Below are 17,872 nucleotides of genomic sequence, written 5' to 3'. Positions count from 1 at the left end.
AACTTCATAACGGTTTCTCGTCATTGTGCGTGCACTTAAATAAAAGTAAAATCTTATAAAGGCTATTGTACTGTAATTTTAGTACTGTGATGATAAATTCGTTTAATGTTTCACTTGTATTTTATAAGGTTTTTGCCCGCGGTGGTAGAGCGCAACGGGGGTATGTAAAAATGTAATTTGTTAAAATGTTTTCATAATTTATTAAAGATCATTATGATGATCATAACAGCCTACTGCATTTAATTCTTATAAAAACGCGAAAACACATCGACATCTGCTGACGCAGTAGCACGGCCTGGTAATTTTTATGGTCATTTATTTTTGTTTATTTTATTTAATAAATTTACTACAAATTTAAAGAACACAAAATTTAAGATGAAAAAAATCATACATGCATAGCTTTTCTAATTTCACATAATAAAATCTGAAGGCTCACTGTGTTAACGTTTCCTTTGCTTAAATTCGATCCTAATAAGATTTAATTTAATTTAAATTTTACAGTAAATTTATACTGTAATTTAAATACTGTGATTATGAATTTGTTTAACTACAATGTTCCACTTGATTTTATCCGCTACTACGTGCAGCTCTAACGGAGCGCGGCTCATTAATCCTTGAGAGAATGAACTAATACTCGAGGCGTCAGTCTATAATTATAAAGCGCCACTCAGCGGTAGAAGCCAGCAAACACACAAACCCAAATGCTGCCACCGTGAGGCGTGGCGGTAAAACCAGAATACTGCATAAGTAACATCTGTACCTGTCTCCCTGATCACATTGGCTGTAGTTGTCCAGTCAACTGAAAGCACCTCCTGACCACCCATAGTCTGTCTCACCTCCTCCCTAAAGACTTCACAACATTCTTCCTTTCTCAGCTTCCACCACTTTGTCCTCTGCTCTGCCTTTGTCCTCTTTGCCTTCCTCACCACCAGGGTTATTTTATACACCACCATTCTGTGTTGTCTGGCTACACTCTCCCCTACCAACACTTTGCAGTCACTGATCTCTTTCAGATTACAATGTCGACACAAGATGTAGTCGACCTGAGTGCTTCTGCCTCCACTCTTATATGTCACCACCATTGTCATTGATAGTTCCAAAATTCACAGATAACAGGACAATCAGTGGTCTTACTCTTGATTGTGATGAGGTTGTGTACAGAAAGGAAGTAGTATTCTACACTGGCCCTGTGGTAACAATCTGGAGCTGAACAAAACTGTGCTCAGGACTGTGGAGATGAGAGTATACTTCAGAAGGAGACACAAATTACACAAATCACACATTTAATTCAATTCAATAAAATTTTATTTGTAAAGCGTTTTTAACAATGGTCATTGTTTCAACGCAGCTTCACAAAAATGAAAGAAATTAATTTAAAAAATAATAGGAAAAATAAATAAAATAAAAATAAATATATAAAAAAATAAATAAATAAAAAATATAAAATAATAATAATAAATTGTGTTTGTGTGAGAAAAATGTGTCTAGATAATAATGAGATGAATGAATGAAATGTCTCTGGTGAGCAAGCCAAGGGTGACGGCGACAGTGTCTTGTCTCAATTTAAGTGTGTCATAGTACATTTACATTTACATTTAGTCATTTGGCAGACGCTCTTATCCAGAGCGACTTACATTTTTATCTCATTACACATCTGAGCAGTTGAGGGTTAAGGGCCGCGCTCAAGGGCCCAACAGTGGCAACTTGGTGGTTGTGGGGTTTGAACCTGGGATCTTCCGAACCGTAGTCCAATGCCTTAACCACTGAGCTACTCCTGGCCCAGTAATAATGTGCTACCACATAAAATTATCAACTTGGCTTGGATCGCCATCTGACTCCACAGAACTCGATCGGATGACTGAATATATAGATTAAACATTCCTTTATACCTTAGATAATGTAGCTCCAGTTAAAAGGAAAATGATTAGAGATGAAACTTACTCCCTGTTATAATGACCACACATGCACTTTAATTATTCAGTGCTGCTAGATCGTTGTATCTCTTCACTCTTATAGAAAATAACAAAAATTACAAATATTAGGCAAAAAAATCAGGCTTTGAAACCAGACAATTTATTTGATACAGATGATAAACTAACCATAATCACATCAGAACCTAGAATACTTTACTCCCCTTGAAGAGAAGGAACTAATTTCACTAATCTCTTCTTTAAAAATCATCAACCTGTGTATTAGATCCTATATCAACACTTCTTCTCAAGCAGATAGTACCAGCAATAACAGAAGGGAACGGCCCTCATGTGGCACAGATCCTATTTAACTGATCGTTATCAGTTCGTAGATCTAAATGGTGACCATTCTGCATGTTCTCAAGTGGAGTTTGGTGTTCCACAGGGTTCACTTTTAGGCCCACTGCTTCTTTTCTTTTTACATGCTTCCTCTGGGCAACATAATTCGTAAGCATGGAATGAGTTTTCATTGTTATGCGGATGACACACAGTTATACCTATATATCAACCTGGTTTGGAAACAGCACCATGCAGGACAGACGAGCTCTACAGAGGGTGGTGCGATCAGCTGAGCGCATCATCTGCACCGAGCTCCCTGACCTGCACTCAATCTACAGCAAGCGGTGCTGGACCAAGGCCAGGAAGATAGTGATATATATTTTTTTATATTAATATTCTGTTCTTATTTGTAAAGTACATTTCACCAGTTAATTTTTTATATTTTGACGTATTTCTTTTATTATAGCATATTTTACTTTGTACAGCATATTTTATAAGTTAATTTTATTTTTATCTTTTATTTATATTTATTTTCTTATGCACAAGCTTTTATTATTTTTTAAGGTCACTGGCAGTCGTGTAAGCATTTCACTGCATATCGTACTGTGTATGACTGTGTATGTGACAAATAACATTTTAATTTGAAAAATAAATATACTTTCACTAAATATACATTCACATTATACATTGTGTGACTGTGACCATACCTAACTGTTATCTCTCCTTCTCCTCTGCTCTCTCCTCTTCTCCCTCCTGTCGAGCTATACATGTCACTCCTGAGCTGCCAGTGATCCAGACCCCCTCTGTCCTCTGGACCTGTCTGACTCGTCTTTTGTGTCTCGCTTCTGGCTGGAGATCTCATCACATGGATGTCCTGTGTGATCTGGGATGCGTGTGGTGACTGATGACGGTCCTGTCCTCGGCTGATGCAGACAGCTGTTCTCTGAGGGCTCGTGTTTTAGTCACTCGATAGTTCAGGACTGGAGTTTCCTACAGTCTCCCTGAGTCTCCAATAACCAACTGGACTGAATATGAACTTCTGTTATCCTGAACCTCCAGCCTCCTAACACACAGTATGGGTGCAGATCAATCCCTGCTATCTGTTATCACCCAGATGAGGATGGGTTCCCTGTTGAGTCTGGTTCCTCTCAAGGTTTCTTCCTATTACCATCTCAGGGAGTTTTTCCCTCAGCACCGTCACACTCAGCTCGTTCATCAGGGACGATCTGATCATTCTGATTCACACACACTCACATCTCATACACACTTAATTCTTTTGATTGTGTAAAGCTGCTTTGCGACAATGTCAATTGTTAAAAGTGCTGTACAAATAAAATTGAATTGCAACTCCTGCATCACGAGGTTAGACATCAGCAGGCGACATTGTTGAATCTGTTAAATTAATTCACGCCAGTTATAATGTAATTACTGATAAATGTTTTTATTTCTTGAGTATAAACGGTAACTGCTTCATTGGGCGTTGGTGTATTACACCTTTGTGAATTTAATAGCACTTTTGCTGCTTTTTAGATAATTTTATCATCACTCATGTAGTGAATATGAGCGAGTTAAAGAACATTCAGCTTCAATAAAGCATAAAAAACATAATACTTTATACTGGATGAAGCTGAAACACTGCTGGGTACAAAGGGCTGAGAAAAATAAAACCATAGTATGTGTGTGTTGTGTGTGTGTGTGTGTGTGTGTGTGAGAGAGAGAGAGAGAGAGAGACCCCGAGGCATTGTGGGTAATTGATGTGATGGACGGAGAGGTGGAGGGTTTATGAGTGGTGTGATCTGTGGGTGGATTGGGACACAGCCAAGCTGATTTAGACCAACACACACAGCAACACAACTAAAGAAGCAAAGATCACTAATACACACACACACACACACACACACACTCTCTCTCTCTCTCTCACACACACACACACACACACACAGCAGTGTGATGAATCATGCACAGGGACAGTGGGGTTTATGACTCTGAGTCTGGCTGTGTTTAATCAGGAGGAATTTAAATGAACAGAAAAAACAACATTCCGCAAGTGACATGGCCTAAAGTCTGACGGCGGGGCTTTGACTTTATAAATGACTCACTCATGACTCATCATCTATAGCGCTTTATCCTGTATTCGGGGTTGCGCGGGCCTGGAGCCTAACCAAGGAGACTTAGGGCACGAGGCAGGGTACACCCTGGACAGGGTGCCAATCCATCACAGGGCACACACACATACACACACTCATTCACACACTTAGAGCAATTTTGGAATGCCAATTAATCTAACCTGCAAATCGTTGGACTGTGGGAGGAAACCCACCAAGCATGGGGAGATCATGCACACAGAGACCAGAATCAGACCCTGGAGGAGCAAGACGACACCACCGTGCCACCGACATTAGAAATGATTCAGGTAGAAAAAAAAATGTAAAAGCTTTCTTCAAAAGTTTAATTCTGATTTATTGTGTTGTTTAAATGTAAACAGTGCTTCTGACAGGTGTGTGTGTGTGTGTTGAGGGCGTCAGTGACACAGACAGAATAGGATCCTGAGCAGTGTTGTTAATCATCTCTGAGCTTTAATAAAACCCCAAAACAACACCAGCTCTTTGTTTGCATACTCGCATATTAATGAGATTAATGAGGTCAGAAATTGTTCCCGGAGACATCCAGCTTATTGTGTTGGTTTGTGCGAGAAGACTGAGGCTTGTACATACACGCACACACACACACACACACACACACACACAGATCCAGTCTGCACATCATAAAGAGAAAAACGCACACAAAAACAAAAATCACCAGCTGCTAAATATTAATGAGGAAGTTAACGAGACGTGTGTGTGAGAAATAGGAGAGCAGTGTGTAACACAGCACTCTCACTGGAGACTCCTTACACACACTTACACACACACACACACACACACACACACACACACACACACACACAAACACACCTCTTATGAGAGTAAACTTCACCACATCAGTGATTATATTAATCTGTTTATCACTAGCGGAGCGTGCGCTCTACACGTCCCTGAGTATGAGCCGTTACTATGGAAACAAGCGCATCAATATAAACCTGCACATAAAGGAATACCGCAGGAGTGTAAGGGAAACACTACAGTGTGTGTGTGTGTGTGTTTTCACTGACCTCTCCCCAAACCCCCTCCCCCCCCAAAGTGTTACATCATCACTGTGCTTCCCTCCCCTCTGTGTGACATCAGCGCCCTTCGGCTCATCCCCCCACCCCCCCCCCCCCCACGTCTCACCTGGGGCCGTGTGAGGAGCGTAATCTCGCTTAACATTCTGATGGTGGAGTGAGATTAATCAGCTCTCCATCTGTTTCTTTCCTTCCAGCAGAGAGCGAGGGATTTACAGCAGCACTTTCTCTGATGAACGGCTTTAGCCACACGGAGGCGTATTAGTAATTAGCCTTTAACTGCAGATTAGCGCAGAGACGCTGGCTGCATTCCCGTTTCATTTAAACACCCTCAGGAGGACGCCGTCACGCCAACAGCAGACGTGATCAATCTCAATCTAATCAGAGCATCTCACACACACACAACACACACACACACAGAGTCTGATCAAACCGGGTAACATAAATTCCTTTACAGTTCCGTGTTCATGGAGTGTGTGGAATCTTAGCGACCGCACTTGTGGCTGCTCGTTAGCTGTTAATGATCAGCTAACACACACACTTTATCTGGTTACAATGGACTATGAGCGTACATTGAGCGTTGTGTGTGTGTGTGTGTGTGTGTGTGTACTGATTGACTGTACAGAATATGATGATTAGTGGAAGGTTAATGGAGGTCGATGTAACGCTAGCTCCACATCCGCAGTTACACACTCCACGCCTCATCACTACACTTCTTCACTTGGTGAAATGAGCTTGGTTACACAGCCAAAAATATGTGCACCTCTGACCATTACACCCATGTTTGTTTCTTTCTCAAACTGTTACACAAACTCTGTACAGCACGTCTGTGTGTGCTGGGGCATAACACACTCCACACAGCAATGCACTAACACCTAGTGTACAGCCTTCCCAGGAGCGTGGAGCACATTTTAGCAGCAAACACAGGGGGAACACATCAGGAATGGCACGGTCAGCAGGGACAAGATGATGATGTCATTAGGTTTTAACTATTAAAAGAATCATAATTAACCCTTGTGTGGTGTTCGGGTCTGTTGTTCCCGTTTTCATTTTTTATCAAAAGAAAAATTATACAATTCATTTTTTTTTTTTCAAACTCAAACTCATTGGCTTTGGCTCATTTTCTGTGAAAAGCGTATATATCAAAAAACATTTTCACTAACAACACCCTGTGCGGAACAGGTTGGACATAGAGCACGATATTCGGGTAGCACTGTCTACCATCACCCCAGACTTTGAAACTCTTATCAGGAGGAAAGCACATCCTCAGTTATCTCATTAGCTTCCCAAAAAACTGTTAAGTGAAACAGATGTTTATAATTGCTATCATATTAGATGTTCAAATGGTTATAATTATTTTAATTATTTTACTGTAACTTGCTGGTTTGTTCTGTTCAACAGGATCAGTGTTAATGTTTTATTAACAGTTCAGTTTAGTTCATGGTAACTGAACCTTTCCTAACCACTGTTTACAGTACTTGTCGTTTTTACTTTGTAATATTTCTATAATTTGATACATTTTGTTAAATGACAGAAATAAAATATTGTTTATTTGTAAGTCTTGGTGATTTATCTGTCACTACTTGTGTATGTTAACAAATAAATACAAATTAATTGGAATTCCTTAAATTATATTATAGTTCCTAAAAATTTGGGTTACGGCTTGATGACCATGTAAAAATGGGTCCCATGGCCAAACCAGTTGAGAAGCACTGGTGTAGAGGAAGAGGTTTATATTTCTGAACATTCAGAGTCTGACAGTGACTTTAAGGAAAAGGTTGAGACTGAGCATCAGCTAGTTCCAAAACTAAGACGAGACGCAGAACCAGGCCATTAACAGCCAGCGCTAGAAACAGAAGCCCATCAGCGGTTAGCAAGTGAAAAAAATATGGATGTCAAAAAATGGTGAAATTGAATGAGACGGCCTACCTGGAGGAGGTTGGAAATCTGGAGAACTGGTGCCAGAGAAACAATCTCCTCCTGAACATCACAAGACAAAGGAGCTGATAGTGGACTTCTGTACAAAGCAGGAGAGGAACTACCAGACCCCCATCATCAACAGGAGCCCAGTGGAGAGAGTGGACAGCTTCCGATACCTCTGTGTTCACATCACGCAGGACCTGTCATGGTCCTGTCACATCAACACCGTGGTGAAAAAGGCCCGGCAGCGTCTCTACCACCTCAGACGCTTGAGAGACATCAGACTGCCCTACAAGGTGCTCAGGAAGTTCTACTCCTGCACCATAGAGAGCATCCTGATGGGAAACATCACGACCTGGTTCAGGAACAGCACCATGCAGGACAGATGAGCTCTACAGAGGGTGGTGCGATCAGCTGAGCGCATCATCCACACCGAGCTCCCTGACCTGCACTCAATCTACACCAAGCGGTGCTGGACCAAGACCAGGAAGATCGTGAAGGACCTCAGCCACCCCAACAATGGACTGTTCACTCTGTTGCGATCTGGAAAGCAATTCCGCTCCCTGAGGGCCAACACAGAGAGACTGAGGAGGAGCTTCTTCCCGCAGGCCATAAGGTCTCTCAACCACACCACTATGCAAAACTAACACAATCTTTTCACAATCAATCAATCCATCTTTATACATCCATGGACACTATGGACAGTTCCACGGACAATTCCACGCACATTTACTTTTACATCTACACTACATGTTTACGTTTACATTCTGGACCATTGCACAAAGACACTTTAATAACCATTGCACAAAGTCACTTTTTTCCTATGCGTATTTGCACACCATCTTTCTCCAAAAAATATTAAAATTTCACAATTTCTTAAATTTTCTTGTACAGTATATTTCTATTTGTACAGTATATTTCTATTTTCGTACAGCATATTTCTATTTTTAGTTATATTTTTCCTAGTTTAATTTTAATTTTATTTTTTATTTAAATTTTCTATCATATTTCTTTTATTCATATTTATTACTTATTATAAGCTTTAATTCTCTTTTTAAGGTCACTGGCGGTCGTGTAAGCATTTCACTACATTTCGTACTGTGTATGACTGTGTATGTGACAAACAAAATTTGAATTTGAATTTGAATTTCTTGCCCAAGAAATGAGCCACAATGCATGGCGGCCAATGTGGCCAACAGGGATGGCCGTTTCTCATGTGCAGAACATCAAATTTTCTTTTGAGCTTTTCGTCCCAGATTCTATCCAGAAAAAAAATTCTGGATTACCATAATTTAGAAGGATGGCCTATTTTTTGGAATGAGGGGAAATGTGATGGACCAAACCCATTCACATGCGCATTTTGAGGTTCTTATCCTAGCTGGAGTTTTTAGGTCTAAAGGGGGGATCCACAAAATCCTGGTAGGAGGCAGAAACTGGCAGAGAACATTTCCATGCAATGATGTCCCTGGAAAACCTCCCTACAATTTCCAGGATTATCCACTTTTATAAACAAGATGACAGACTAGCTTGACTTCAGAAAGACAATCTAGCTGCCACCAGGACTGTGTGAGATAAGTGGGTGCACCGCCTCCCCCTATTTTACAACCCTGGGCCTATTATTCTAGGTTGCGGCCAGCAACAAAAAAAAAAGTACTGTGAGGTGTGTGGACCCAAGATGGACAGAGAAGATTCACATACACAGTAAAACTCTGCCCCTCATGTGTTGTACAGACTGATATGAAAAGACAATGTGTTCAGTGGGGCTGATGAGTTGTCTAGATTATATTTTTGTTCTTAGTGAGGTTACAGCACTGCTCTTTATCCGTTGTGTGTTACAGATCACATTCTGATTTAAAATTTTTGCCTTTAATGAAATACTTACCCAGTTATTCAGTACCTAACACAGAGAGTCTGAACATACTGGGTGTGGACACTGGACATACTGGGAATGCCCACTGCTCAGAGTGAGCATGTCCACTGGACAGCCTGGGCTTGGACACTGGACAGCCTGGCCATGGATACTGGACAAAGAGAGGGCGTGTATCTGGCAGACAACCTAAACACCTTCTACGCTCGCTTCGAGGCTGCAGCCAATGATACTAATGCAAAAATTAATGCTAATGCTAAAGCTAATGCTAACGACTGCAGACAGTAAGAGAATGTCAACACTGGAACACCTGGGACGCAGCCCATCTCTGTGTCAGTGGATTTCCTAACTGGCAGACCACAGGCAGTAAGGATGGGCGGACATGTCTCAGACTCCGTCCACACGAAGCCGGGGCATTCCCTGTCCGATAATTTTTTTTGCGTGAACACGGCGTCGACTCAAGAAATATCTGCGTACACACGAAACCACTGAAAACGGTGTAGTATATATGCCAGACCAGTATGGGGCGCTGTACTTCTGCCATAGAGATACACTATACACGGAGAAGAAGACTTTGAGCATGCGCATAACCTTGCACGCTGTATACGAACCAAGATGGTGTTGTCCATTATCGCTTGTTGCTCATAACAGTTGCATAGAAACAATAGATTTTGCTGTAATAAAGCTAGTAGGCTTTGTAGCAACACGAACACAATCATGTAGTCCGCCATTATTGTTGTTGCTGTTACGTGTGACGCAGCCGACACGTGATGTGATGACATCATTGTTTCACAAAATATACGGATTGGCCGTACACACGAAGACGCAAGGGTGTCGTTTTCAGATTTATCCACTTTGGGACCCGGTTTCAAAAAATAGCGGTTTCAGTCTCCTAAAATGCCGGATCCGTGTGGACGATAAAAATGTATACGTATACAGCGAAACGCGTCTCCGTGTGGACAGGCCCTCAGCCTCCCTCACACTCAGCACTGAAGCCCCCTGCTGAACTCATTGTACACCTATGACTGCGTGGCCACTACCAACGTTTGTAATGCCTTACGACTATTGTAATGCCTTACTGTCTGGTTGTTCAGCTAGATGCATAAATAAGCTTCAGCTAGTCCAGAATGCAGCAGCGAGAGTCCTCACTAGAACCAGAAGATATGAGCACATCACCCCTATCTTATCTTCACTTCATTGGCTCCCTGTGAAATTTCGCATTGATTTTAAAATACTACTCTTGACATATAAAGCATCAAATGGTCTCGCGCCGCAGTACCTGAGCGAACTGCTAGTGTCTTACGATCCGCCACGCCTACTTCGATCAAAGGATGCAGGCTGCTTGTCAGTACCGCGTATTATGAAAAATACAGCTGGGGGCAGAGCTTTTTCTTACAAAGCCCCAAAATTATGGAATAGTCTTCCAAATAGTGTTCGGGACTCAGACACAGTCTCAGTGTTTAAGTCCAGGCTAAAAACCTATTTATTTAGCCAAGCATTTTTATAAATAGATTTGCCATAGGTAAAGGAGCAGATCTGGGGGACTCATGGACGTAGAGTATTATGGTAAACTGGTATGTTTGGATGCTGTCTTCCTCACTCTCATTGATCACTCAGGTTTGCTGACGGTGAGGTGATTGTTTGCTTTACATCTCAGTTCCCCCTCATGTTTGTGTTTCCTTCTGGCTCTCCCTTTTAGTTATGCTGTCATAGTTAGTCCTGCCGGAGTCTCTGCTTGCACTCTACAGTTAATATACATTCACATTATACACTGAGGGACTGTGACCATACCTAACTGCCATCTCTCCTCTTCTTATCTTTCCTCCCCTCTTTCTCTTTCCTCTCTTCTCCTGTCTCCCCCTTTCACTCTTTCTCTCTTTCTGTCGAGCTACACATGTCGTTCCCGAGCTGCCAGTGATCCAGACTCCCTCTGCCCTCCGGACCTGTCTGACCCATCCTGGTGCCCCGCTTCTGGCTGAAGATCTTGTCACATGGATGCCCCGTGTGTCTCTCTGGGATTCGTCTGGTGTCTGGGGATGATTCTCTCTACCTAGAAAATGGTTCTGGCCTTAACTGGTGTTGGCAACTGTTTCTCTGGAGACTTGACAGTTCGATAGTTCAGGACTGGAACTTCTTAAAAGTCTACCTGGGTCTTCAATAACTACCTGGACTCTATATTAACATCAATTAACATCAGCTATTATAGCTGAACTGCCTCCCTACACACTGTATAAATGCAGATCATTTATGAGGATGGGTTCCCTGTTGAGTCTGGTTCCTCTCAAGGTTTCTTCCTATTACCATCTCAGGGAGTTTTTCCTTGCCACTGTTGCCCTCGGTCGCTCACCAGGGACAAACTGACCATTTTGATTCATACAAATTCACATTTCATACAAACTTAAATAATTATTTTGATTGGGTAAAGCTGCTTTGCGGCAATGACAATTGCATAGAGGGCCTAACGGGATACATCACGACCTGGTTTGGGAACAGCACCATGCAGGACAGACAAGCTCTACAGAGGGTAGAACGATCAGCTGAGTGTCTCATCTGCACCAAGATCCCTGACCTGCACTCAATCTACAACAAGGAAGCTGGACCAAGGCCAGGAAAACTGTAAAGGACCTCAACCACCCCAATAATGGACTGTTCTCTCGGTTGCGGTCAGGAAAGCGATTCCGCTCCCTGAAGGCCAACACAGAGAGACTGAGGAGGAGCTTCTTCCCGCAGGATATACAGACTCTCAATCACAACACCACATAGGACTTAACATTCTAATCTGCAAACTATGGACTGCGACCTTGCACAATAAACTGCACAGTTTGCACATTGTCTTGCCCATAACTGGACATGGTCTTTACATTCCACTTCAACTTGTCCATATTATTTTATTATTTTGTATTATATTTCAATTTTTCTATTTTTATTCTACTATTTTATTTTTTATTATTTTAATATTTGCACGTTATGTGAAAAGTCTTTTTTACAGCTAAATTTTTTTTCTATATTTTTCTATATTTCTAATTTATTTTTTAAAAATTCTGTTATTTCATACTAAAACTTTTCTTTTGGATGTTTAGGTCATCAGCAGTTGTAGAAGCATTTCATTTTATATCATACTGTATATGACTGTGTATGTGACAAATAAAATTTGAATTTGAATTTGAATTTTGGACAGACTGGGCATGTACACTGCTCAGAATGGGCGTGTACACAGCAGAGACTGGGAGTGGGTGTGGACACTGGACAGAGTGAGAGTATCCATTGGACAGAGCGGGTGTGTCTACTTGATAGAGCGGGCATGTCCACTAGACAGACTGTGTATCCACTGGACAGACTGGGCACTGTGTATCCACTGGACAGACTGGGCATGTACATTGCATGCCCAGTCTGTCCAGTGGATACACACAGACTGTGTATCCACTGGACAGACTGGGCATGTACATTGGACAGAGTGGGCGTGTACACAAGACATACTGGGAGTTTACACTAGACAGAGTGGAAGTGTACACCAAACAGAGTCAGGGGGTCCACCGGACAGACTTGGCGTTAACACAGGACAGAGTGGGAATGTTCACTGGACAGAGTAGGCGTGTACAGACTGGACTGACTTTGTGTGTACACTGGATAGACTGGAAGTATACACCGACCCACCGGCTTCTGCAGATGATGGAATGGCAGATCTTACACACATAAACTTAACGACTGACAGATGTGGGATCATACATTACACAACACGTCACTCCCACTGAGGGCCAACTGAACACATAACTCTCAGCACGACCCTCACAAAAGCAAGAGCACACCCTCAAGAAAAAGAAGAAAAATAAACCATCACACAAGGATGTGGGATAGAAAACAGCAGGTACAATGCCACCAGCTTGAATTTTGAATTTCCTTTCATTTCCTGTATCCTGCCCTTGAACCTGCCTTCTCTGTGTTCATTGGCTACTGATGGTGAGCATTCCTCATACCTGTGCACTGACTCTGTGTTCCTAATGAGTACTATGTGCAACCCTGTCACAGTACTGCTGCTTCATTTCTTTGAGGAATATAAATAAAGACTCTGCTCTGCTTCTCAAACTGCAAACCTTCCAGAACCTCAAACTGACCAAAAGACCTTAAAGTTCTAAAAGTTTTGTATTTATTTTCATGACAACAAAAACACTGAGACATTAAAATGTGTCAAAAATCATTAGGAAAAATAAATGTTTTGTAACAATAGTAACCATTTACTGTGTACCCACTGCCAAGCATACTGTAAGCTCCACCCACAGTCAGCGTTGAGTCCCACCACTGTCACATTTAAACCCCATCAACTATCACACTTAAGCCCTGCCTCTTGACCAATTTAAGCCCCTCCCATCAGATATGACCAAGTTAAACATCACACTAGACCCACAGTCTAAAAAGGATGATGCCACCACCATCATCATCATAAGTACAGAGTGTTTTAGAAGTCCCCAATTTGTGTGTGTGTCATGTGTGTTCAGATGCAGCAAGTTCAGGCAGGGTTGTTTGAGGAACATTTCGACAGTGAGTCAGTGAGTTTTTGTGCAGCTCGACGCTGAAGGCTGCTGCAGAAGGAGCAGGAGGAGCAGCAGAAGGGGGAGTGTTAGCGCTGAGGGTAGCGCTCTGCAGCTGTTTCCTATATTGTACAAAGCTGCACATCTTCATCATGATGGCCAGAACGTTCTTCCCCATGAGGATCCCTGACACACGGCTGTCTTTGTACAGCAGCATGTTTCCTCCTCGAATGAAGATGGTGATGATGTTGATGGTGATGAGGCTCAGGATGGGGTAGAGCATCATCTTGTGCGGGCTGATGTTGACTCCCTGCATGCTAATCTCACTGAGGCTAACACATGGTAGCACCAGCAGCAGGATGTAGCAGTAGAAGAACATCAAGCCCTCAGCCCACAGTGGAAAGCCTTTCTTCTGTGGCTCCCACAGATTGGCCTGGATGTCCAAAACGTCCAGGAGGTCCACCACCACCCAGAAGAGCCGGTTCCGTATCTCCTCCTTTTTCCTGAAAGCCCTGACATACTCCATGTGATCCACGGCGACGAGGATGATGAACAACACAGGGACGCACACAGAGAGGAGCAGCGTTAAAGCTTTACGGGTCAGAGCATCCAGACTCTTCCGGTCCGATTTATAGTTCTGGTAGATGAAGTAGACTTTGATCTCCAAAACAAAAATGTAGAGGAACCAAAGAATCATGGCGTATCCACGTTTTGCGGTCCTGAGCTCGGTTCCGACCCAGACGGCAACGTAGCGCAGCGCGATGAGGAAGCACACGTCACCCACACTCACTACGATAAACACACCGATCTTACGTGGCCCATGGTTCTGCTCCACCAGGTACACATCCATCAGCGCCATGCTACTCATGATCACCACACATGATAAACACACGTGTGGAGCATTGGTGGGAGGGGGCGGAGCCATCCTGATGCCAAGGCCCCTGATTGGTCAGTTCAGGTTGTTCAGACTGACACTAAAGTTCAAAAACAGAGAAAAAATACAGAGTGACCTCATTCTGTCTGAAGGAAGAGACACAAGCTGAATTATTAAAGTCGTGTATAACTGCTGACCCAGTGAAGATTTCCTAAAGTAAAGGTGAGAGTGTGATATCAGTGTAAGGAGTCTCCAGTGTGAGCACTGGACAAGAGTCAGAGGTAAATCTGGAGCTGCAATCTCACACACACCTCCAGCACAGGGGAGTTTTACTGCAAGCTACGGTTTTCTTCTCTTATTAACTTAAAGGAAGAAAAAAATCAAATTTTCAGCTCCAGAGTGTCAGCAGTAACTCATCATCACCAGAAACAAGAAGGAGACTGAGAGGAAAAGACAGAGAGGAAACGGAGTGGGGACAGAGTTGGAGACAGAGAGGAGGAGATGGAGAACACAACACAGAGAGGAAGAGACAGAGAGGAGATAGAAAGGAGGAGAACAAAGAGAGAAGGTAATAGAGAAAAGGACACAGAATGGGACAGATGAGGAGAACACAACACAATAGGAGGAGACATAAAGGAGAAGATGGAGAGAATGAGACAGGAGGATATGATAAGACAAAGATAATGAGACAGAGGGGAGAGACACAGAGAAGTTGGAGAGGAGACACAGAAGAGGAGATGGAGAGGAGACAAGGAGACTGAGAGGAGACTAAGAGCAGATGGAAAGGAGAAGACAGAGAAAGAGAAGAAGAAAAGACAGAGAGACAAAGAGGAGACAAGAAGGAAGAGATGAAGATAAGACAAAGAAGGAGACAGGTAGGACTTAGAGGAGATGACAGAGGGGGAGTTGGAGAGGAGACACGGAGGAGGAGACTATCAGGAGACAGGGAGGGAATAAAAAGGAGGAGATAGAGAGGAGACAGAGAGAAGGAGACAGAGGTGGAGGAGATGGAGAGGAGACAGAGCGGAGGAGATGGAGAAGAAACAGAGAGGAGGAGACAGAGGAGGAGAAGATAGAGGGGGAACAGAGAGGAGGAGGCGGAGACATGAAGGAGAAGGAAAGGAGGCAATGGAGAGGAAACAGAGAGGAGGAGACAGTGAGGAGACAAGGAGAGACAAAGAGGAGACAGGAAGGAGGAGATGGAGATGAGACAAAAAAGGGTACAGCAGGGAGATGACGGAGAGATCCAGAGGAGAAGATGGAAAGATGGAGTTGGAGAGGAGACACAAAGGAGAAGATGGAGAGGAGACAGAGAGGAGGAGACGAAGAAATGACATAGAGAAGGAGACAAGGAAGAAGGAAATGAGATAGAGAGGAGGCGGCGATGAGGAGACAGAGAGGAAGAGCCTGAGGAAGAGGAGATGTAGAGGAAACAGAGAGGAGAAGATGGAGAAGAGACAGAGAGAGGAGAAGGCGGCGATAAGGAGACAGAAAGAAGAAAGAGAGGAGAACACAGATTATGTCTGTATCACATGAATAAATGTATGAATAAAACTCACTCTACGTCTGATTCACATTTTCCCGTCTCGAGTCATCAGCATTCCTGCAGGATCTATCAATGAGATATTGTCTCACACAGGCGCGGACGCAAATACACGTGCGGACACACAAAGTTTCACGAGTTAAATTCCACAACGTCTTTGCAATAATCCACTGAGATCAGCACAGAAGAAGGAGACGCAGCGAGACCTCCATCACAGAGTGTTTACATCTACTGTGTTAAACACACACACACACACACACACACACACACACACACACAGCTCACTAAAAATACAGATGACTGTTAGACCCACAACCTCCACGTGTGTGTCCTGGCCGTATCCAGCGCTCTTCTTCCGAGCTCAATAGCACCGCAACACAGTGTGTGTGTGTGTGTGTGTGTGTGTGTTCGTTCTAGCCAGCCTTCTAGAGCAGAGGATCCTTACACTCATTCCCCTCTCTCTTTTCCTATCTCCTTCTTTCCATCTTCCTCTCTCTCCCTCGCTCGATTGCTTGAAAATAGCAGTGCAGTGAAATAGAGGGGAGTGGGGGAAGGGGAAGAAAAAGCAAGAAAGAGAGAGAGAGAGAGAGTCCTAGACAGAACAGATGACTCTCTTGTTAATATTCAATACTGAGACAGAAAGAGGGATAAAGAGGGGTAGAGAGAGAAAAAAGGGCTATTCCTTCTCCCTTTTTTCTCTCTCCAGAAGACAGACAGACAGATGGACAGACAGACAGAGAGGGAGATCTGAGAGATGTCACGTTCTTTAATGGAAACGTCTTATTGATTTTGTGACACACAGAGAATCCCAATACTGAGTGTGAGCCAGAGACACCTGGGGAGGGGGTAGAGGGAGAGAGAGACAGAGAGACAGGGAGGGACAGGAAAATGGAACTGCACTGATTAAACACCTGTGCAGACTGATGTTTTGGTGTTTATTTTATAAAAATTGAACTCCTAATAAGGATTGATTTTGGGGGTGTTGATGCTGATGGTGTTACTGTTCATGGTGTTGGTGTTAATGGTTTTGGTGGTGGCTTTTTGATAATGTTGAAGGTGGTGGTGTTTTTGATGTGGTTGGTGTTAAACATCTGATCATCTGCTGTAATGGCACACCAAGGTTTTGTAACTAATTTTCTGAACCATAAGGAACAACAACAAGAACCAAATCACAAGCTGATAAACAGAACTTCTACTTTTACTGTGAGATGCGCCTCTATTATTCACCCCTAACATCTCCCAAACCCCACCCCTAACATCTCCCAAGCCCCACCCCTTACATCTCCCAAACCCCACCCCTAACATCTCCCAAGCCCCACCCCTAACATCTCCCAAGCCCCACCCCTTACATCTCCCAAGCCCCACCCCTTACATCTCCCAAACCCCACCCCTTACATCTCCCAAGCCCCACCCCTAACATCTCCTAAGCCCCACCCCTTACATCTCCCAAGCCCCACCCCTTACATCTCCCAAACCCCACCCCTAACATCTCCCAAGCCCCACCCCTAACATCTCCCAAGCCCCACCCCTAACATCTCCCAAGCCCCACCCCTAACATCTCCCAAGCCCCACCCCTTACATCTCCCAAACCCCACCCCTTACATCTCCCAAACCCCACCCTTTACATCTCCCAAACCCCACCCATTACATCTCCCAAGCCCCACCCCTTACATTTCCCAAACCCCACCCCTTACATCTCCCAAGCCCCACCCCTAACATCTCCCAAGCCCCAC

At 43.4% G+C, this 17,872-nt stretch overlaps 1 protein-coding gene across 1 annotated transcript; it reads right to left on the bottom strand.

Moving 5' to 3' along the window:
- Positions 1-13,457: 13,457 nt before the first annotated feature.
- Positions 13,458-16,359, bottom strand: LOC128528516 (transmembrane protein 121). Its single transcript, XM_053501383.1, has 2 exons — positions 16,156-16,359; positions 13,458-14,696 (listed from the first exon to the last, which is right to left on the bottom strand). Exon 2 carries the CDS (start codon positions 14,645-14,647, stop codon positions 13,676-13,678), a length of 972 nt encoding a protein of 323 aa, XP_053357358.1. The 5' UTR covers positions 14,648-14,696; positions 16,156-16,359; the 3' UTR covers positions 13,458-13,675.
- Positions 16,360-17,872: the final 1,513 nt, after the last annotated feature.

Source organism: Clarias gariepinus, chromosome 8, assembly GCF_024256425.1.
Source record: "Clarias gariepinus isolate MV-2021 ecotype Netherlands chromosome 8, CGAR_prim_01v2, whole genome shotgun sequence".
NCBI classification, from domain to species: domain Eukaryota; kingdom Metazoa; phylum Chordata; class Actinopteri; order Siluriformes; family Clariidae; genus Clarias; species Clarias gariepinus.
Note: the sequence above shows the minus strand (reverse complement) of the source record. Positions and strands in the feature narration are given on the sequence as shown.